This window comes from Xiphophorus maculatus, chromosome 21, assembly GCF_002775205.1.
Source record: "Xiphophorus maculatus strain JP 163 A chromosome 21, X_maculatus-5.0-male, whole genome shotgun sequence".
In the NCBI taxonomy this organism is placed as follows: Eukaryota; Metazoa; Chordata; class Actinopteri; order Cyprinodontiformes; family Poeciliidae; genus Xiphophorus; species Xiphophorus maculatus.
The window spans coordinates 5,997,822-6,021,382 of NC_036463.1; the positions used below are offsets into that span (position 1 = coordinate 5,997,822).

Genomic DNA, 23,561 nt, shown 5'->3' on the forward strand with positions numbered 1-23,561 from the left:
TATCTGTATAATCATCCATCCATCTCAAGTATTATGTATGATAATGAATTGGAAGAGGTTTTTATTTTTGAAGTAATCTTGTTCAAATTTTAATTCCAGTGCATCCAAAGTATATGCATGCTCTATGTTGCATCTGAGACAGACAGAGATTAAAAGTAAACCACAGACATGGAGATGAATCATATGTTTGTACTGGCAAGGATGTTAAGACCCTTACAGAATCACCTGTGTAAGGATGTAGCAATCTAAGCAAGTCAGAATTTGTTTTCAGACACGTTTTTGCATGCTTTCTAAATCTTTTCATTGTTCAGAGGATGGTGAACTCCCTGATTTATTCACAGATTTAATATGGTTTCTATATCATAGTTGAGTTGTCTGAATAATTGTCCACCAACTTCCAATCATCACTGTTGTGAGAGAATTTATTTATTTTTTCCTAGAGCATTGTCTTTAAAATCGTCATACATTTAACTCTTATCTGACTTTAAGGTGACATCATTTCTGTGCACTAATTCAAAGAAGGTCTGGACATGGCAAACTTAATCATATTTACTGGAACTCTGGAAACCCCTAAAATGTCAGCCTGAATTTATTAATCAATGAAACACTGTCACCGGAGGGACAATAATAGACGCTGCGCTGAGCATGATATGCAGCACCTGCCACTCTTAAGCTCTGCTGAGATGGACTACAGGCAGCGCTTGTACGGCTGTCTCCTCTGCAACGTGCCCCACTTGCAAATGACGGCAAATCTCAATTCCATATGCCATCTCGCACGGTGCTTTATTACATTCGCACGTTCTCTGCGACGTCGCTTTGCGATAATACCGCTGCAATAGACAGAAAACCCCGTGAGGTGCAAAAAAAAAAAAGAAAAAAAAAGAAATGTCATGATTTATTCAGGAGGGCTCATTTCCCACTAAAGTATTATGAGATAAATATGACCATGTTCTGGGTATCCAGAGATCAAGGAGGTAGAAATGGATGCAGCAAGCCAGTAAGCCTGTTTGAAATGGAATGATTTTTCACCCTGTGGAGGAAGCTGTCTCCAGGTGTTTCAGTTTGGGTGTCTAACCCGTCATTATCATGCCAGTTGTTGGATGCTGGATGGCAGATGCCCCACACCCCACACCCCACTCCTGCTCACACTACCTGATGGGATTGTTGACTGTGTCAGTGTCTCTGGCACTAACGGTGCCAACCACTGTTCCCACTGCTGCATTCTCAGGAATCTTCCACTCATAGACTGCTGAGAAGAAGACAGGCGGCTCGTCGACATCCTCCACAAAAATCTTCAGCGTCGTCCTGTCGCTGAACTCATCCAGAGGCAAGAACCGAGTGTCTGGGTGGCTGTTAGTTGCCTCTGCCACCATCATGTAGCGTCTCTTGGATTCATAGTCCAAAGGCTGTGAAACAATAAAATAAATAAGTAAATAACAATCTAACATTTCACAACAACAATACAGCTCTTTGTTTCTCATCAACTTTTCAATCAGGTTTCTCCAACTTGTGCTTCAGACAATTATTCCATTGGAAGTAAGACCTTTTTAATGATGTTCAGCAATTGTCAATGAACTCCAAGCTGTGAGAAAACTCTTAAATAATGCTATGGTTTTGAAAAACATTAAGATGCGACTAATAGGAAAACAGCAGGCGAAACATTACCACACGCTCAAAATGATTCATAAACAAAGTCAATATTTATTTTCCATTTCATGGCGTTTAAGTAGAAATCTCCTGCCTGTCGTGAAAAGCAACAAATTACTTACAGTGTTTGTGCTGGAAAACAATCCTGACTCCTTCTATGTTAATTGGAAAAAAAATACTTTATTTCGAACCATATATGTGTAGTTACAGTATGACCAGATGAGGAGAGTCGCACAGAAATAGTTGTACAATTTACAATGTTTTAAGACAAAATATCCTACTGACTTTCTCTAGCAACGTTTCTATTACAAATGTGAGTGAATCTTTGTCTAGATTCAGCTAATGTAAAAAAACCCACAATTTTACTATTTTGATTTCTCCATTAATTAAAATCATATGAGAACAAGCTTGTCTCTGCTATAAGTCATTCAAAATCAAGGTAACAGATGTAAACAGTCACAGCAGCTATCAACCATCAGAGGAAACGTTGGCATCTTATTCAGGCCCCTTATATATGAGAGCAGCTATGTTCAACCTTTTGGGTAAATCATAGTAGACAATTTTACAGAAAAACTATGGATTCAGCATGTTCTAATAACACACAACTTTTTATGAACTGAGCAATGCTGTGAGTGCTCTGGTGGAGTCAGCTGCATATTGTCCAGAAAAAAACAAACCACCACTCTCCGATTACTACTTCCTGTTGTCTTCTTTGACATTTTCACCAGTAGTAGGATTTGGCTGTTGATCACGTGACTGATATGGGGTGAAAAGGTATTTTCATTGCAGTTTTGCAAAATACATCTACTTCAATATGGCTGAAAAACCACCTCATCCTAGAGCAAACGATGTAAAAGACTTATTTATGACTTAGTTGTAACAAGTTCCATCAAGACGGATTGATAATTTACTAGTACATGGGGGTGTTTACTTTTGCACATTAAGCCAGGTTGGATTTTACCCTGCTTAATAAAGTTTTTTACCCTAATTAATAAAGTTATTGTTTTTACTCTATCTTTTTTGTGATTTGTGCTTTTTTGCCAGCATGACCTCTTTATTTTAAGCTTCCCTGGGGTCAAACCTTGGAAAATGCCCAAAGTCAGTCTGCGAATTGTGTTTTCTACCTGCAAACAAAGTCACAGAGTCACTGCAGGAGAAGATATGAGCAGTAATAACCTGGTGTTTTCAAAGCTGGACTTAATAGGAACATTTACCAGACACAGTAAAAATGGATGTTTAGAGCCGTGAAAAGAACTATACTGAAGGAAAAAATAGTGCACACTCTTACCCTCCTTTATATTACTGAACTTTTACAAACACCCGCATTTCCCAAAAAAAAATTCAGTAGTAAAAACCAAGGTTTTCTTCTGCACCACTCTATGACAACCATTTGTAAATTTCAGCAGAATGTGAGTTGTAAAGTGCAAGGGCAAAAATTAGAATGGTAAGTTTGCCTGAATAAATGGAAAACTGAACCTAGCTTCATTAGATGGTATTATACTGTGCAACAATATAATAACAAAATAATAAAGACTGGACTGTTATACAGTAATAATTGTGAAAAAAGACTGCTTTTTTGGATCACACATACAGATATATTTTCCACATTATTGTGACTTTATGTGGAAACCATAATATTATGGTTTCATATGCAAGTCACACAAGTACTGAGTTACTGCTAGTCAGGCTTAAAGCTGCAGTAAAGCTTATTAAAACTATCATTATGTTTGACAGTATAACATGAGACAAATGGAGGGAGAGAATCGGATTGTTTTCATGTCTGAAATTAGGTTTTAGCCCTGAAAAACAAAACTTTGTACTTTTTTAAAGAAGTAATTAAAGCAGAAATTAGCAGCGTAATAAACTAATAAACTACTGATCATATCCTTGAACTCACTGCAGAATAAATGTGTTTACAACTGATGAAAGCTCCTAATTCTATGATGCTGAAAAGATTCAAATATATGAAGAAAATAACTCAAAACTTTCCGACTAGAAAAAGTGTACACTTAAATGTACCCACGGATCAGATTCTATTTTCTGCTGATCCATACAAAAACGTTACTCTAGCTTTCTAAATCTGATTAAAAATTAATTCTGACTGAGCCAGACTAGGTCAGTCCGATCTGATTGTGGTGTTTACATGATGATCTTCTTACTACTGATTGGGCTATTAAGCTGATTATAGATAGTCCATGTAAACACAGCTAATGAGAAATGAATCACTGATGGAATAAAAAACATCTTTCCCCAGATCTTTAAATACACCACTGTCAATAAAGCATTTAGATCCTTAAAAGTATCTGAATTAAAGTTAGCTGAGAGATTCACAGTACTGTGGGATAATATGTGCAGACCTTCATTAGTACTGATTGCCCACCATACAGCCCTTCAAAGAAATATCCAAGGAAAAATTGAATGCATTCTACTCATTAAATATTAATGCATTTTTTTTCTACTGTCTTAAACATTTCAAATGCGTCCAGTTGAATGAACTCAGACTTTGCTGCATTTCATCAGTTCAAAAATCAGCTACAATGTGAAACATCTTTGCTGAATCTTGGGGAGGTTTATAGGATGTTGTGGCGTTCCTTATTATGGAGTATGAGAGAGTGATGGAGTGAGAGTTTCCTGTTATGTCTCCTTTGAGCACTTACAAATTATCTGTGGAGCAGTCGTGTTAGTTCATTATCATGATGGCAACATACAGTATCTAGGTCATCGGTGTGGGGATTGGCTGGTAGCAGCAGTAATCTACATGTGTTGGTCATCACAGGTTTTGAAAGAAGAGTGGCCATGGTTAGAAACCATCATGCAAATCCCTGCACTGGAAACAATAGAGACAAGGCTACTATAGGACTCAGGTCGCCCCTCTTCTTTACCTTTGTGGTGAGATAACTGAAGGAATATTACCAGAAAGTTAAAACAAGTATTCCAAAACCCCCATGTCAACAAAAATCCAGTCATAGAAAAGGGATCCAATTGTGAGGGAAACACAGCCAACTTCAAATTGTGCATTTAGCACTGTTTGCTAAGAATTTGAAAAAAATAGCATTTTTTTATGCTGCAGTTCAAATATGAAAATAATCTGCCACACTGTCAGAGAAAACCTAGCATCATACAAATACATAATATTTACAGCTTCATGCTTTAGAGCCTTGATGAGATCAGTTCCGAATGATCAAAAGAAGACACAAAAGCTTTGGATTTTCTGGGATTTGGCAAAAGTATAAAATATTAAGTTTTTGACATACTCCCATTTTCAAATATGAGGTTAGTTATGGAATTTATAGTGTTCTGCTGCATCAAAATGTTTACTTAACTTTCGCAATGATGGCTTTTTCTTTTTTACTTTTGTTGTATTTACAGATTAATCAATCACCTGGAAATTTCATTTCAATGATCAATGAGTGGTTACACATGGGCAGCTACTTGATCAGAAAGTAAATCAAGCTCTCAGTTTTACTGCATCTGACATGGTGAGGTGAGCAATGCTTTAAGACGGCAAAAAATGTAGAAAAAACATAATGTTATTGTTGATTCATTGCTGCAATATTTTAGTGGTGAGCCCAAATAAATCTGTGACAATGTATCTGGTGATCAAATTTGGTATAACTGTCAAATACATATATTGTGATTCCAAACCATTATTTTTCTAGGATAATATGTATTTCTCCACCACTGGAATACAGAAAGGATATGCAATAGTGTGACAGAGATATTAGAGAGCATCCTAGGGCAGATGTAATACAGGTGGAGTCACAGTTGTCTTAACACCTAAACATAGGTTTTCAATTTTAACCCAATAGACACTTGTTTGAACAGTCTTGAAGGTATTACAGACCATATGGCAGTCTAAATCCAGTGTAAAGGGCAACCAACTATTCAATGAATTTACAGAATGTTTTTTTTTTCTTAAAGTCACAGTCACTTTCAGACAAAGAAGAAAGAAAAATAAAAGAAGGAGTAAAACATATTTTCCATAGGAAGATAACTGGTATAATGTAAATGTATATATTAAGCAAAGATGCTTATTTCAACCATGGCCAAATGGCAATGAAAAAGAAATGCTGTGACTACAAATATCCACAGCTGATCTACAAGAGCAGGGCTTCCCCCAGTGTATGATAAGTACGGTGGTTTCTTGAACCTCTAAGTGTTCTCTCTGTCTAGATCAACAACCTTTCAGTGAATATTTGGGATATTGTCAAGAAGAAGACCAAACAATGCAGATGAGCTAAACGTTGCTATCAAAGCAACCTGGGCTTCTATTACACCTCAGCAGAACCACAGGCTGATCGCCTCCATTCCAGGCAGGATTAATGCAGCAGCTCGTGAAAATTGAGGCCATATTTCACTCGATGTGTAATTAACCTACAAAATATATGAGTTTCCTTTTTGAAATGAGTGGCAAAAAATCTGAAAAGTTTTCGTTAGATAACATTTTTTTGAGATCTACCTGTAAATGTAAAGCAAATTGCACATATGCTGTACGTACCATTCCCAAAAGAATCACTCCTTCCTGCGTCACTGGGTCTGTTTCAATGATAAAAGTGGAGCTTTCTATCAGGTCATCTTCCAGGCGGTATGTCATTTTGGCGTTACTGCCAATGTCTCCATCTTCTGCCATGATTCTACCCACTGTGGTCCCAACTGCTGCATTTTCAGGCAAAGCAAAAGTGTACACATCTATGGAAAGAGGAGAGGTATAGATATATTTTAGTGTTACTTTATGCCTTTGGAAGTGAAAGTCAGCATATAATAGATTGACCACATTTTATCGAGTCACAACAACAAACTTTGTTGTACTTTAAGGTTTTTATAAGAAAGTCCAAGACATAATTGCACATGGGTGTGAAGATTAACAAAAGTCATGCATAGTTTTCAAAATGTTTTACAAAAAAGAAAGAAAAAATAGTGACACTACCAAGAGGTCCATAAAAAGCAGCAGCAGGAGAAACTGCAGTACAGGTGGTTCTCTCTATAAAACTGTCCTTTATGAAAGACTGACAAACAAGAATGCCATTGTTGAAACTGGGGCCACACCAGAAATAGTGACAATTGCAATACTAGTGTGTACAATGCACATGGCAATGTTTTACAAAAACATTGCCATGTGTATGATTTTCTAATATTGTGTAGTTTAAAAAAAAACTCGTAGGAAGTTCAATTTTCAAAAATGCCTCAAGTCATGTAACGGATACAGCAAACATGGTAGAGAATGCTCTGGGCAGACGAGAAAATTGTTTAAATTTCCAGCCTACATGCAAAACACTACACATGGAGAAATTACAAAATAGCCAGTTAACCTTGAACATTCTCATAGTGAAATGTGGTGGTGGCAGCATTATTATCTTGGAATGCTTTTCTTCAGCATAGACAATCAGGTTTATCAGAGTTAGTGGAAAGATAGCTGGAGCTGAATACAGAGCAATCCTAGAAAAAAAACAACTATTAAGACACTGCAGAAGACTTGACAAGGATGCAGGTTCACTTTCCATCAACACCTGGACGAAGATTCCCATTTTGGGAATCTTTGATAGTTCTAGTGTTAAGCATATAATCAGAGCTGCAACAAAATGGTTTAGATCAAGGCTGTTGATGTATTAGAATGCCTTCATCCAGATTAGAAAATCTGTGGTTGTAACATGAAAAAGTAATAAAAGATTGAGGGGTATGAATGCTTGTGACAGCTACTGTAAAATACAACAAAAATATTTATCCAGTAACATATTGTTTACAGAAGGTGACTGTAAGTTGTTATTAGCCAGAAAAGAGATTCTGCAGGTTTCCAAAGTGATATGAGAGAGAGAACATTGGAGTAGATAGTCAATTTGTGTCAGTCCCAGATAAGTTGTGGCAAACCCCATATAATCCCAGCCTAACTCTAATAAGAAGATGAACAAATCTGATTGTGTCTTCGAGCGGCTCCTTTTTGAGGGACTGGCACTACTGGGAGCAACTCAACAGGTAACCAGTTGCTCCTCGAAAAAAAAAATAGCCCTGCTGATAATAATTTGCAATTATGTGACAATGCAGAGGGCACAGTTCAAAGTGAAGTACAGCCATCTAATATTAGTAAGGCTTTTTTCACCAAATACAGAATCCATGGGATACACCGGCTCCTGCTATGAATTGGGATGTGACATTAATAGTTAAAAGCTCAATCCTTGCTGGCTCTTTCCTGCAGAATTGATTTCTTCCCACTGCAGTCGTTTAGTAAGGTTTATCCCTGAGAAGGCTCAGTTTGTTTCCAAAGGTCATGACGAATGTCCTTTCATGTGTGAATGATTAAATTCAACCAGCATGCGGCACATGTACGTGTGCACACAGATTTGTGGAGCTTTCCCATCTCATCCTTCGACTGTCTGCTTTTTAATTTTGGGCCGTCGGCTGAATGCCACGATGTGCACAGTCAAACGCAGCGCCAGCAGCAACAGCCGCCCACCCGAACCAGAGGAGCGGGATCAAATAAATACCTTGTAGGTACAATATGAAACACTTCCTCGATGTCTGCAACACTTTATACTCTTTCATTGATTACCAGACTTTTTTTGTACGTGCGCATGTGGCCCTCAGCATTTGCATTACCCGCAAGTTGTGTACGTGACTCACGTTGCTGAAATGTGGGCGCATTGTCATTCACGTCAGTTAGAGTAACGGTAACAGTGGTGGAGGAGGAGTAGCCACCGCTGAGTCCCAGCATGTCCTTCACCTGCACCACCACCAGGTATTCCTCCCTGGCTTCACGGTTCATATCAGCCCATGATGTTACAATGATTCCTGTAGTGTGGATGGAAAAGAGATTGAAAGAGCGGACAGAAAAAGGGAAGTATTTGGTTCATTAAGTGTATTTCTGTGGGTTGTACATATGTTTCATTAAACTAAACATAAATAAACAAAGATTGCCTGAAGCAGTCCTGCGGAGAGCCACCCACAACAGTCATCAAGAATTTAATCAGCTAAAAAAAAATTAAATGTTAAGCGCTCTTTGAGATGGTTTAATGGTTCTTCTGTCTGGCCAGACTGGAGGCTGTGGGCAACAGTAAACTGAAGAACAATTTCAGAATCAGACTGAACCATTGGTATCTTCAAGGTCATCCTTTCCATCAGTGGGTCGTGTAATTTTATAACATGACATTAAACTTTACAAAAGCATGTCAGAAACCAAAGCTAACCGCTTCACTTTAAAACTCATCTGAATTGTGCTTAATGTTTGGTAACCAATGGATTAAATGCAGTCAGTAGTGCATGAACACATTATTTGTTTTTTTTCAAGAGAGTCTTAAACAAAGTCATAATGATGATATACAATGACCACAATAACTGCAGTGGTAAAATTATTTTGGGCATTTGCATTAAGCTTATAAATGATCACATATAGCATATGACTCAGTGGAAAACCACCATGACATTTTTAAATGTTAAAATAAAACATATTTGTACTTATTTCTTACAGGTCATCTGAAATCATCAACAAACCTAAAGACTTGTAGATGTTTAGAGTGAACTGCTGCCTACTGCTTTATTTAAAAAAATATAACAATGGGCTCTGTTACATGTCGTTTTTGTCCTCCCATACACTGCATCAATTTGCATTTAAAATTTCTTCAGCGTCAATGACGCCCCCTTAAAGCTCTTCACAGTTCAGGTCAACAATGTGCGTGGGAAGTGCTGTGGCTGACCTCGGTATTAAAGCATGAATCCTGTATTCATGAAAACTTGTTGAATCACATTTTAGATGAGGTAACTTGTACTAAAAGAGCAGGAAAATTTGTCACCAATCATGTTTGAAGGTGAGAGGATCATTGAGTCTAGTCCTGTCAAAAGAGGGGGACTAGAGGGGCTTTTCAGAAAAGTCAAATATCTCTGAAAAGTGTATTTATTTTTATAATTAAATTCAAAAACTGAAAAATATCTTATATAGATTTATTACAAAGAGAGTGAAATATTTTAACATATTTCAAGCAATAATTTTTCATCATTTTGATAACTTAGGCTTCTGAGTGCAAAGAAATATGTCATATTTTGATGTGAAAAGAGGTCTGTGGACCACTAACAGGCTGCCTGTTTTCCTATCAATGGCTATCTCTGGAGGATTTAGCACAAGAATAGCAACAGTTGAAGCCCATTTCCTGATGACCGCTCCATATGGTGGCTCCTAAAGCCCTGACTCCCGCTACAGTCTTGGCGCCATAAGTCTATGTGCCGTTTATGCACCACATATCTATGATCAATTTCTTGAGGAAGCTTGGCTCTACTCTCCTTGTTGCAGCATGCTGTTTCCTTCCACTGAACTTTCCATTGAATACATCATTCTGTGCATCACCAAGCGTTCCCTCAAAATTCCTATAATTGCATTGCTTCAAAACCTTTATGACTGCTGCTGTTCCAGCAAATTTTTCTAGGACACTGTATCCTTCCACTAAGCTTTCCATTAATCCACTACAATATATTGTTCTTCTAAAATTTGGCCTGTTTAGCAATTATTTTTTTAGGATTTCATGAGGAGGGGTTTGATAAACGTTTGTTGTACTATTGTGATGAATGTGCAGGCCATGAAATAATACTTCAGGGCTAAAAATATTTCCAAATTGTTGCTGTGTAATAATCAGCTTATCTGAGAAAGAAAATTTCATTAGATGTCAGTCATAAACATCTAAAAAAAAAAAAAAAACAACCACCAGAAATGTATAAAATAAATCTACATGCTATAGGAGTTTTGCTACTTGAACTGAATTAGTGAAACAAAAACCTTTTTCTTGATAGTTTAATTTTTGATTAAAAATTTTATTCTAAGAAATTGCCCTTCCTAATATCTTTATCCTTTTAAATTTAGGCTTAATTTCTAGATATAGAGGAAGAATTTAGACATACAACATTCGTTCAGTGCCATACCCGTCTTTGGCTGCACAGAGAAGTAGGGCTCCCCCTGCAGGATGGAGTAGAGGAGCTTTGCGTTGTTGCCAAACATGGGATCATCCGCATCTGTGGCTGTCACCTGGGCCACCGTGGTCCCTGTGGGGGCAGGGAGCGGATTGCACAGTCAGAGTACACTCAGGCAGCAGTTCCAGTCGACAGGGAAATAAAGTGATTATGCCACAGTCCCGCAGGGTCTGTCTGTCTGACTCAGGAGGTGGAGGGGGAGGCAGTGGAAATGGAAAAAGCGGAGAGCAGAGCGAGTCTGAGGGAGAGTTAGTGGAGGGATGTTGACAAAAGAGAGAAGGGAGTGGTGGGGGGGAAGTGTGCTGGCCTTTCACAATATAGAGCAGGTGTGCGTGACAACCTTTCCAGCCCTGTAGGGACATCTCTCTATCCTATTGCCCCAGGTTTTCTCTCCTTGATTCAGTTTTATTTCACTATCTTTCACACTTGCCACCTCTCTCTGAGCTGACCATATCCTTGCCCTCACCTTGGTTTCTAAGATATCTTGCTCATGCCTGCTCTCTGTCTCATTCTTTCTTCCATGTGAGTGGTCTGTCTTTCATTCACAGGCACGGCTTTACTGCCGCGTTTCCTATTTTCGGCTGCCCTCACTTCAACCTTCCCCTTTCACATTCCCTCTCTGAGTCAAATTCATTGTGATTTATTACGAGTTGGGGGTATTATGCAGCAGAATCAGATTACACACAAAATGAAATGGTAATGTTTTTTGTTTTTTTTGCATGAAAGTGCAGTGGTTATAATAAGCTTATTTAAGAAATCTATCAATAAAAGCATCCAAGCTGTGATAGAAAATCCAATACTTTTAACTTCCGGAAAAGGGGGATGGGTGGATGACAGACGCTCCTATAATTCTTTGTTCATGGTCTTCAGTTGGGATTTCATTTAAGACAGTTTAAGACAGTTCCCTTTTATCTCAGAACTAAAAGGTTGGATCAACCTCGTTACAGTAAACATACCAGTAAATAGAAAATTCATGAAACAAACCTTTACTGCTTTATAGTCTGGAAATATATTGGTTATCTTTCCCTTTCTTCCTGGATGTGGACACAAAACCTGAAACCATGCTGGACTCATTATTTTTAACTGAAACACAGGAGATATTTCAGCACTCAGGACTCTTCTTTGAGTCAAGAATCTAATTATAACTCACTGTTTATTTTCCTTCGCTCTTTGGTTCAATTTAGGTAACAACTGTTGGGTGTTTTCTGGTATAGTTCTTTGCCAAAACTTTCAGTCCTTCCACATTTTCCTTCCTTTTCATTTTTGCCACAAACTGCAATGTTTTTTCTGTATATTTTATGTGATAGACCCACACACAGTAACATGTAAAGAATCAAATAATCTTTTCCCAAATCTGAAAGATAGATAATCATAAAAACCTCGCATTTATCTACAAATATAGCTCCAGGTCTTTTGTTTTATGTTTCAATTTTATTTATTTATTTATTCTTGCACATCTGAAGTCAAGAAAGTTTCTTTTCGAAAAATAACCCAAGCTCATTCTGATTGGATTTTGAATGTCTGTGAACCACTCCCCGCCTATGTCTTGAATAGGCCACACTTTTCAGGATTTTATTTTAGAAAGGAGACCAAACAACCCATGTCATTTTCCTTCCACTGTTGGTCTATCACATAAAAACTCAAGGTAGGTCCGAACAAAAGAAAACATCTAATTAAACAATTGAAACAGTTAATAATTGAAACAGTAAAATATATATTTCAAGAGACTGAATCATTTGAATAAAACAAGCTACTTTTATCTTACTTTACCTCAGAACAACAGCAAAGACAATACATACCTACTGGACTCATCTCAGGGATGCTGGAGACATAAGGTTCGTTCAGGAACTGCGGAGCATTGTCGTTGATGTCCTGCACTTTGATTATGAACTCAGACTGGGGCTCCACTGGCTCCTCAGTCCTTGTATTTACAGCGTGGGCCTGAAGGACATAGAAGGCCTTTTTCTCGCGGTCCAGCTTCTTCAGAGTCCAGATCTCTCCAGAATTCTCGTCTATCTTGAACACATCTCCAGCACCTTCTCCTGATAATCTGTACTTGATAGTAAAAGTGCCTCGATCAGAGTCAGATTTGACCTACAGAGAAGGAAAAAAGGAAGGTTTAGAGACTTTTTCTGAGGTAAATGTTAAACGTGTGTTTTCAAAGGGAATAACCATGTCAAGGACATGGCGGGCATTCAGTTTGAAGCATCACCTGGCCAATAATTTGAGAAGTCGGATCTTCCTCCTGGACAAACAGCTGCTTCCAAATCCAGCCTCTCTTTTGGCGATGGTGCAGAACAGTGGACCCCCGGGCCAGCTGTTGGCCTTCCAGACCCTGAGTATCTCTTATATCACTCAGTAACCCGCCGGGAATCATAGAAAACACTGTCACCACAGCCAGCACCCCCGGGGTGCTCATTTTTACTGTCCGTGCATGCATTTCCTCTCCAGCCCCCATAGTCAAAGAACAATAGAAAAGAAGGGGGTTGTGTGTGTCGGTAATCCTTTATTTACCAGCGCGGTAGATCATAATCTTGACAGTGCTGCATCCCATCTTCTGATATTGTTTGTATGCAGGTTCATAACTGAAATAACAGTTCACAATGAAATTAAATTGCTAAATGAACAACTTATATTTGTGCACAAAATTTCTGTTGAATGGAAGCACATTCTTTTCAGCAAAGCTGCTTGATTAGAACATTGTTCCACTTTGTTGGAATATTGAATCAAACTGTAAGTCAATATTGCCTGAACAGCACTCAACGTTCAATGCAAGTTCTGTAACATATCTATTAATTCACACAAAATTACCCACTCACAGCTACATTATAATAAAGCAAAATCCTGAAATAACTTTAAATTCCTGGAGGGTAAACAGGTTAGCTTGATCAAAACTGTTAACTGAACCACTTTACAGTTCCTCAAAATCAGTAACAGTGTGTAGAGAACTGATTGTTGGAACCAAAGAGCATTTTACAGAAAGCTTCTCAACTTCCTTATGTCAGTGAAAACATGATTTTTTTATTTTTATTTTTTTTTACATGTGGACAAAGCCCTGTATTGTGTTTTATGTCTGGGATGATGAGCCAGATCATCATTCTTAAGGATGACACTATACTCTGCAGCTGACTAATGAAGACTTCTAATTAGATCAATGTCTCCCTAGACACAGAAAACAGAGACGCATATACCGCTGACAAACTGTGAGTCAAATCGATGCACCAATTATAATGTGCAGCGAGATCGGGGCCAAGAGTGCGAGGACAATGAATGTCAGGGCCAAAAACAAATTTGTAAGGCGCTTCCATTTACGTGTTGTCTGACAGGCCTGGGAAACCCTTTAGAAATTTAACACACACATGCACACCCCGTCAACTTTATTTTGTGTTTTATAAACCATGGAAAATGCTTATTCACTTGCTTTGGTCATCGTCAACCTCAAACTGACAGCTCACAACAACAGGTAGTTGAAAGTGAGTGAAATATCTGGCTTTCAGCAACACAGTGGAAGTATCAATACTCTATGACATCACAGTTTCCATATTTATTCCTGTAAATGTAAATTAGCTGTCAAGATTAATTTGCAAAAAGCTGTTTAAATCAATTTCTTATACAGGACTTCCTCCTAAATTAAATTTCAAGATAAGGCCCGAATGAAGGCCTCTGTTTGTGAGTTTGTATGTCTATGCAGGCCATATTCATATCTCTGAGCATTGCGGAGTGACACTCCAATTAGTGACCAGTGAATCGTGAGGCGTTGTTGTCTTTCACGGTGACTGCCAGGCGTGTGCCTGGACCGAACGTCTCGAGGCAACACCCAGACAACAGTCCCTCAATGATGTTACACCAAGCAACTGCCAACCAACCAAGGAATCTGTTTCAAAATGCTTCAGTGGGCTGAAATAGTGCACAGGTCAAGAGATGTTTGGCTGTCAGCTTAACAAGATGGGGCATTTTGAAAGTGAGTGATGAAATTGTGGATAAATAAAGCCAGAGTAACTTAGGTCAGGATCTGGAAAAGGAAAATGTGAGGCATGAGTACGGTAAAAACATGTTTGTGTGTGTGACAGCCATGCTTATAGTACTTGATAACAAGAGCAGCTAAACCAAAGTGTGGTTTTAAAAGCACATTTTGTAGATAGAGGCTTTTATAATACAAGCATATCAGCACTTACATGTGTTAAAGTGTCTGGAAAAAAAAACTATGAGGACCTGAAACTAGAGAGATTCATTGGACTAAATGGTATATTTTCTCCTTTTTAAAGGAATCCTCATTGTACATGACACATTGAACATGTAGAGTGGCCTGTGCTTGACAGCCATTCATTAAATCTAATAGGCCTTCCTCCCATTTCCAGCCAGCCTCTTGCAGCCCATACGTACCGAGCAGCGCTGGCGCTCTGCTCTGCCACATGACAGAATGACAATGAGCTGCAGTCTCACCATGTTAGGCACTAGATGCGCTGAGACTGTCCCATCATTTCTCTATATGTCTTCTAGCTCATAAAACGCAGCTCTTTTGTAGGAATGGTTCCAGGATGCCATTAAAAGGTATCCTAAAGTGCCAACACATTTAGATGTTGTACATTGAAGCAAGGCAGTAATGAAAAAGAGTCTGTCTTTTGACATTGTGGGTGACACATTAATATCAATTCCTGTTGCTGCCTGAATTAATACATTAATGCTCTAGCAATATGTCCAACTGAAAAGAACATAAATTATGGTGCTTTAAAAGAATCAATCATTTTGACTTGTTCCAATTTTGTCATGTTACAACCACAAACTTAAATCGACTACCTCTGTTGTCTTATTCACCAAAATAAAAATGGTGCAGACGGATGGATTTTTTGTTTCAATAAATAATGTTATTTTGAAATGACAAGTTTAGAGTTTTAGATTCTTTAAGTGTGTGACAAAATGTGTTTGATTACAGAAAGGAAATCATCCTATCTACATTAATGTAGTTTAACTTATCCACTCTTATCAGTGCTCTATTACTTGGTCTTCAGGATGCTGTTTGTTCACTAATGTCCATTAACAAACCTCTGAGGCATTCTCAGAACAGCTGAAATTATACTGAGATTAAATTTCACAAAAGAAGGCATGGAAAGAAAATGTTTTAAAGGTGTGATTACTTTTACTATGCACTATAAAGATTTACTAGTGTTATTTGTTTTCTGCTCTTTGAAATTGTTAAAGAAAAGTGCATCTACTAATTGTCACTTCCTTAAGATCATGCTTTTCAGACAAGATATCCTTATAATTGGTCATTTGGGAGTCAGCCAGGGGAGTTGCAGTTTACAATTTAACTTCGTAAATCAACAACTGTGACACTGACATGTAGGTTGTGTTTACTAAATCGAGACCAAAGTCTCAAGACTAAGGCAGAGGGATGTTAAGTCACAATGTAACTTATTTGTATAGTAATTTGCTTTATTTTTTTAAAAATACAAGGTATAATTTCTGCTTTGCAAAATATAATGAATTTACAGAGATTTATAAGTATTAGCACCACATTCTGTTGTTTATCTGCTTCTGAGGGAAAAACAACAACAAACAATTAAATAAATTCTTGAATCCTGCAACGACAGAATAAGCCATGACTAGAGGGGTTTCAATTAAAGTCAGCTTTTGGTAACCTCTTAATTAGGCTACAAAAGCATAAAACACATGCTGTCTTCAATTTTGAGAGATTTTGTAATGACATTAAATAAAGAATGCAGTGCACCATATTTAGCTCACTGTATTTTATGTAGGCATATTTACATAAAACAGTACAAAGCTGAGATATTAAATGATGAAGAGAAGATATGTTTTATACTTTATAAGTTATCTAAGTTATTTGTTAAGCAATGAGTTTTAAGTGTGATTAAATGTAAAAATCATTATGGTTATATCTTTTTCATGTGAAATGTGTTAAGGCTTGTAGCTTACTTTAGCAAAATTAACTTCTACAAACAAAATTGAGAAATAAAAAAAAGCTCTATTTTTTTGAGTTCATAACCTGAAGATTGAAATGTCAAATCATTCAGCGAGGTGGAGGAACGCTGGAAAAATGTCTGAGTAGGAGCTTTGAGATCTAACAAACCAGCACCCTATGGAAGGTATTAAGTGCTCTGTGATTAGTGAAAAATAGTCTGCCTGTACTTCACTAACGCAAAGAATGACCATTTGTGACACAAGCTTCAGTTAGATGTTGAAATTTCTGCTCAAGTTCTCACCAGCATTGTTGTTCTGATGTGCATGCAAATGTCATTAAAAACTGCAGTCTGCCAAAAAATGAAATAATCAACCTGTTTGAAAACTGACATTTGTTGAGAAAAAATAAATAAATAAATATATATATATATATATATATATATAACTTACAACAAGTTGGGCACTTGGAGTTTTTGCAATTTGCATTTTAGTCAGACCAAATCAAGTTCATTTGTAATACAAAATTTTAAGTCTTTTATCAAATTTGCTATATGTTTTTTAGAACTGTACTTAAGAAGACTCAATCATGAAGATAAACAGAAAAGTTTTGATTTTTTTTTTGTCTTTTACAACAAAGTATCAACCATATGTAACCACTGAGGTACTTCAGTTTTACTGTTTTTCTTCCTCTTGTAATTTTCACCATTCTTCCCTTGAATTGTGCAGGATAGATGCTACATTGTGGGCTAAGTTGTGACATATTTCACCATATTCAGGGTCTTTATGGTATACTAATATAAATACGAGCAGTTGTATGGCTGTAACTGAAGCAAACTGTGGTTACTTTAATATTTTAAAAACTAATGTTGGTTATGTAAGCAAAGCCAATAAGCAATTAGCTGGGGTATTAATAATCAATTATTCTTTTTTGTTGTTGCTAAATAATATATAACCTCACTGAATATTACAGTGCATTGTGATAGCAAAGGCAATTTCAATTTCATCTTGAAAGTACTGAAAATAGTATGATTTGAAGTTGAAACACAGAGGAAATAAAGATGAAAAGAATTAGTTTGAAAATCTGAATGGCTAACTGACTAAGATATTTCCAAACTTTTGGGGTGAGGAAAGGTGAAGTGCTAAATCTTTTCAATAAGTTTATAATACAACATAACGCCACCAAGTTTGAACAGCAGAAGTAGTAAAACTTCACTTTTAAAGAAAACAAAAAAGGACTCATCTAAAATCTTGTCAGACTAAAACATATTCCTGCTTTTATGCTGTTGAACTCATAAAATATCTGAAACCAAGTTTGACTACATCGCCACACCCACCTGTTTGTGTGATTCTTCTGTCCGCCAAGTCACTGGTCCGGGCTGCCTCCAACAGAGATCACTATTGGGTTTAAGGATAAACAAACAGCTTAACTAAAGATCCTGGTACATAAAAAGAAATTCACTCAACACAGAAACAGAGAGGAATGATCATACTTCTTTCAATGAGTAATCCCTTCAACTTACAACCTCGCCTTTTCTTCTTCTTCTCCCTTTTCTGTCCTCCTCCAACTTTCTGAGGAAGAACAAACACAGGCTCTATTGTCTGAGACTCCAATCTGAACACTGCAGAACACTCGGGGCCTTCATTGACATTCAGATAGCCCCAGCCCAGACTTACAAATGGTTTTTTATCTCTTTTTTTTTTCCTTGGTTTTTTTCTGTCTCGTCTTTGTGAACAATCCTGCGCTTATTAGAGTTGAGCTGGAGCACTGAGCAGATGGTATTTCATCCACTGTAAGGTCACCATTTTTGCTAGTGATAGGACACCAACAATCTGTTTTTTGACATTCAAGCGGAGGGAGCATGCTGTTCTTCCACACTTCTTTCAAATCTGGTTCTATTTAAATAGTAAAGCCCCCTCCCACCTCCTCCAGTGACTGACGGTTGTGAAATTAATCCAGAAATGTTTGTCCTTCCATTTTGTCCTACATCATCAGCACAAATGGAAAATATTCAAATGTATTAATTTATACTCTATAAAACTGCATCGATGTGTAATTTGTTTCAGCAAGTAGGTTTAAAACTTACTATCAACTTTTCCTCATCAAACATCATGTAGATGATCCACTATAGTGGGAAAACAATATTACTTATTGTAATTATGTAGGTATTAAACATGTAATGCCTTAATTAGCAGCTAATAGCTTTAACTTTTTTGACATGAGCAGATTCACAATAATTTAACACTTTTTTTAAAAGGATCCTGAAGGGGTGAAGTGCAAATTAAACAACAACAAAGACAAGGAGTTCAGCATCTCCATTAAACTGAAGAATTCAGTATTATATTTTTTCTTTCTCTGTATCATTAAATTCTGAATGTATGCAAAAAAATTTACTTGCCCCAAGGACATGTTTGAAACAAATACTGACTAGCTGTGATCTTTATGCCCTCAGGCAGCACTGCATGAAACACAGACATGATTCTGTGGTAGAAATTACTGCCTGGGCTGAATACCATTGTCAGTACAAACATACTGTTAATCGCTGTGTCTGTGATTGCAAATTAGTCTCTGCCAGTCTAAGAACACATACAGAGGAGCTGTAGTGCATGTGGCATTAAAACTGAAAAGAGTATCTGTTGAAAAGCAATAACCCTTTGCAACGCTTCAGTCGTTCTGGGTTCCAGCATCGTTTACGGGTTTTTGAACCAGTATGAATTAAAAGAAATTCATAATGAATTTTGGACATTTCCATAGATGGATGGATAGACAGACTGACTGAAAGATAGATAGATGCAACACAGCATATTTTATACAATTTGGTATTAAAATACATTTTTTTACCTACTTATTTGAAGAAATTCTCATACTCCATTTTGATGGTAGAGAGAATATAATCTGGACTATTTTCTATATTGAATACTCTTCCTTCTTTTGCCATATTTATCCAGACATTTAAAGCACTTCCATTGATTTTTCCAAACTTTTCCAGACTGTGTGACTACTCATGTTGTCTGAGATGTGGTGAATGTGGGTTTTTTTTCCACACACCCCTTGTTCAGTTCTCCAAAGCAATTATAGTAACTCCAATTACCAAAAGTTAAAAGTTGTCATTCTTAAGTCTTTTTTTGATTTGACAACCCAATTACCTTTCGTGAAAATACCACAAGACTCCTCGTTATGTGCTCCTCGTAAGCACACTAACCTCAGAGGGCTAATTACACCCCTAAACAATGCTAATGGATTCCATCATTAAAAAACTCTAAGAGGTCCAAACCAACACCGTTGGTGCAAATGTCCCCTAAGTGACCACAGAAGCCTCCCTTCAGAGCTCCCTGACAGGGTGGAATTTGTTATTTCGGAGGTTGAGATTAGTTCTCTGTGTGAACTCCACTCCTATTCTGATTCCATATCAAACAGAGAAATGTCAGGACCTGCTCTGTGACATTTAAAACCTTCATTGTAGACCTTGTCTAATTGAGCCTCCCTCATTATAATGATGGAGTGCAGGCAGAGCGTTGGAAAAGAACATCAGAAATGAAAGCTGCGGTTTAGAATTATTTACATTCTCTTTCTCCCAACGCGATGGCGGAGACGACTATCTCTTGGTCTCCTGTGACATTTTCAGCGCTGTAAAATAATGGGTGCAGTCTAACGGTCAGCATATTCGAACGAAGATAAAGGGAAGTCTGGTCAAATAAGCATTCACCGAGATGTCATACTGTATAAATAACGCAAGCTATAATTATGATATAGTTCTCTCTTGTTTCTTGTACATCTAACTATCGGTGAAGGTATCTTTCTTGTAGCAGGAGCCACAAAAAATGACAAATCTGCTCTGATATTAAACTGATCGCTTTTCATATTTTCCGGCCTTTTGTGCTCTACTGATGAATGCCTCTAAAGATCTTGTTGAAAACCAGTTATTTCCCAATCATACACCATGCTGACATAAAAAGTTCACAGGAGATGGAGTACTGAACTGTTCAACTTTGTCATGTCGGAGGCAGATGTGCCCTTCACAGCTTGTGTACATATTGTTAGATTGTCTCTGTGTAATTGGAGGAGGAATAAAGCGTCATTGGCATTCTGCTCAGTCCGCTGTGGTGAATTTGATGAGGATGTCACATTAAAAATGTATGTTCCTCGTACGTTCTTTGGCCTTTGTCTTGGACACTTATGACAAATAAGGACAGAGACGATGCCGCCCGAGGTGGATCTCTGTGTTTGAGAGGAAACATCAGCATCTTTTTTCACTGTCTGCCTCCTCCACATGAGAGGAGCAGTTGTCAGCTGCTGGGCCTGATTTATGGGTATAAAGCAGGGTTGAAAAAAAGTTTCATGGACTTCATGAATATAACCCTGTCAGAAAAATTTGATCAAAGCGCAAATCAAGTCATACAGTCTCAAATTCTTCACAAAGTTAAGGTAATCCAAGTCTGCGCAGTTGGCTGTGTGTGTTTTTTTTTTTTTTTGGTATGTTTTGACATTTTTGTTGAGATTAAATTTTTTCTTCTTCTTGTAAAACTCAGTTTGTTTTAGTTTTAGGTTTGCTGTTTGATTTTGTATGCCACATTGTTTTTGTAAGATTTCCAACATCAGTCTAATACAGCTTGTAGCAATTCAGTCCAAAACAAACCAAAAGTGTACAGTGTCCATTGATACTAAACATACACACTATACAAATGAAGTAACAAAAGAAAATGTAAATGAAAAACCTTCATTTGTGAAGGCAACCAATCAAAGGTGGACTGGGGGAAAAAATGGTCCACGAGTTTCAGAAAGTTCTGGGTTCAAATCTCTGCTTGGACTCTTGCTGCATGGAGTTTGGATATTCTCCCATTGCATGGGTTCTTTCCAAGTACTCCAACTTAATCCTGCAGTCCAAAAACTTGAATGTTAGGTTAACTGGATTATTTAAATTGCACTTAGATTTGTGTGATGTATCCATGATGCAACCCGCTTAATGTCCAATAACCTCTGAAGCCAAGCAGTAGCTCCCCTGCTACCCTGCCTGAATAAGCAGGTACAGACAATGAATGGATGGATGCACAGGCTTAAATGATCCTGGAACACTTAAGCTCCATCATGTAATGCACAGGTGTCAAACTCCAGTCCAGGAGGGACACTGACCTGCAACTTTTAGATGTGCCTCTGCTGCACCACAACTGAATAGAATAATTAGGTCATTAGCAAGACTCTGGAGAACTTATCTACATAAGAAGGAGACAATTAAGCCATTTCATTCCAGTGTTTTGTACCTGTGGCACATCTAAAAACTGCAGGACAGTGGCCCTTGAGGACTGGAGCTTTCCTCCCTGTATGGGTAGAGGACTGTGTTTTTCATGCACCCCAAAAACCCAGATCAGTGTTGATCTGATGTCAGTGGAGCATGCCACCAGCAGCAGACTCTTATCAAATGACTCCAGTGAGATTATTAGTGATTTTTTTTCTGTGAGCAGTCACAACTGACAATGAAAGACGATGAGAAACATGTAGACAGTTGTACCAAGGAGTACTTCATGACCTTGGTTTATATGATGTGTCAAAGACGCATCATCAGATCGTATTTGCTGTTACAACACTCACTGTTAATGTGACAAGACATAGTGGGGGTGGTATTGTTGCTGGTACTTAAATGCACAATGGCATTTAAGAGTTATCACCGATGTGGCAAGCAAATCATACTTTCTTGGTTTAAACATTTATAATGGTACATAAAATATGTACCTGCAGCAACAGTATAGTAATTCTATACTGTTGCCGCAGAAATGGCAGCATACAAGAAAAGCTTTAATAATTTTGGAGTTTTCCTTGTAAATTTTGAATATTTTCAACATAGAATATTGAAATGCAAATGCAGTGTACAAAGAACACTTTCTACACTGATGATTTGTAAATTTGTACAACTAAAACAACACATTTTAAATGTATGTGTATTTAGTTACAGAGGTTATAGGGACATATTATGCAAAATCATGTTACAATGTCTTTCCTTCATCAAACACATACCCGGAGTGTAGCTTTGACTCATTCATTCATGTCTGAGAAATCCTTGAATTTTCCATGGCAGCCAATTGGAGGTGAAAATAAGTAGGCACTGCTCATACAGGGCCTATTTAACCCAAACTCAACTTTGGAGCTTTGGTAGAGCTGCTGAGCTTATCGTCCAAACTACAACGCTCCTAAGAACGGTTGTAAACTGCATCAATGGACAGCATGGAGAAGCATTGTTGTGAAGGGTAGAAGCTTCTGAAAGAGACAGAGGTCAATTTCAAGGTGTCAGATATGACTGTGATACAAAGCCAACTTTCTTTTGAGTTTTTTTTTTTAAATAAATATATAGTTAGCATTTCCATAACAACTAGATGTAGTGCACTTTGTTGACTGTGGCATAAATGGCTTCATGTGCCTGGGAAATATATAGCAACCCCTTTAACAAAATAGCTCAGTTTTGTAGAAAAGCTGCAAATAAATTATGTTGGAGATAACTTTCTTTTGATTTTCATTTAGTATAAATTGTATGAAAAGCTATGGCGCTTTTGAGATTTTTTGTTGTAATGAGAAGCTATGAACAGACATCTCGCTGTCAAAGAGATGTCTTTAACAAACCTTGTTCATCTTGCATGGTGAAGGCCACCCTCGTTTCCAATGTACATGACCACAGACTTTCCTTTAAAATTTCCCCTGACTTTTTAGTGAAGCTGATATTAAAAGTCTTCACAAGAACCTTTATGACATTTTCAGAGTTGTTTTGCTTTCTGTCCAAGTTTGAAAAGGCGCTGGAATGTCTATTTAAAATACAGAAAGGATGACAGAAATGCGCTGCAGATAAGATACTGGCTCATCAAGAACTCTCACAAAACCTCACTTCAAATAAAAAAGTGAACTTTGAAATCTAATGAAAACATAAAATTAGGATGAAAAAAAAAATCTAAGTGCATGGGTGAAAGAAATGTTTCCCAGACCAGTAATATTGGAATAAAACTGCAGCTCAATAGTATACAGAAAGGCTTTTCAGAATAATTTTCAGACAGACAGCTCAGTTCAGGCA

General features: G+C 37.4%; 1 protein-coding gene across 2 annotated transcripts in view; it reads right to left on the bottom strand.

The window, feature by feature from the left end:
- Positions 1–18,114, bottom strand: part of LOC102237480 (cadherin-7-like) — a 31,996-nt gene extending 13,882 nt beyond the window's left edge. Inside the window, exons 1-8 of one of the 2 annotated variants that reach the window (XM_023326818.1) lie at positions 18,033–18,114; positions 17,847–17,907; positions 12,806–13,178; positions 12,393–12,687; positions 10,546–10,665; positions 8,263–8,430; positions 6,146–6,336; positions 1,153–1,406 (exon numbers count right to left, since the gene is read on the bottom strand). In XM_023326818.1, the coding sequence (XP_023182586.1) occupies positions 1,153–1,406; positions 6,146–6,336; positions 8,263–8,430; positions 10,546–10,665; positions 12,393–12,687; positions 12,806–13,051 (1,274 nt within the window). In that variant the 5' untranslated portion in view covers positions 13,052–13,178; positions 17,847–17,907; positions 18,033–18,114. Of the gene's footprint in view, positions 1–1,152; positions 1,407–6,145; positions 6,337–8,262; positions 8,431–10,545; positions 10,666–12,392; positions 12,688–12,805; positions 13,179–17,846; positions 17,908–18,002 lie in introns of both variants that reach the window. The other variant, XM_005813359.3, reaches the window with a different exon arrangement.
- Positions 18,115–23,561: the final 5,447 nt, after the last annotated feature.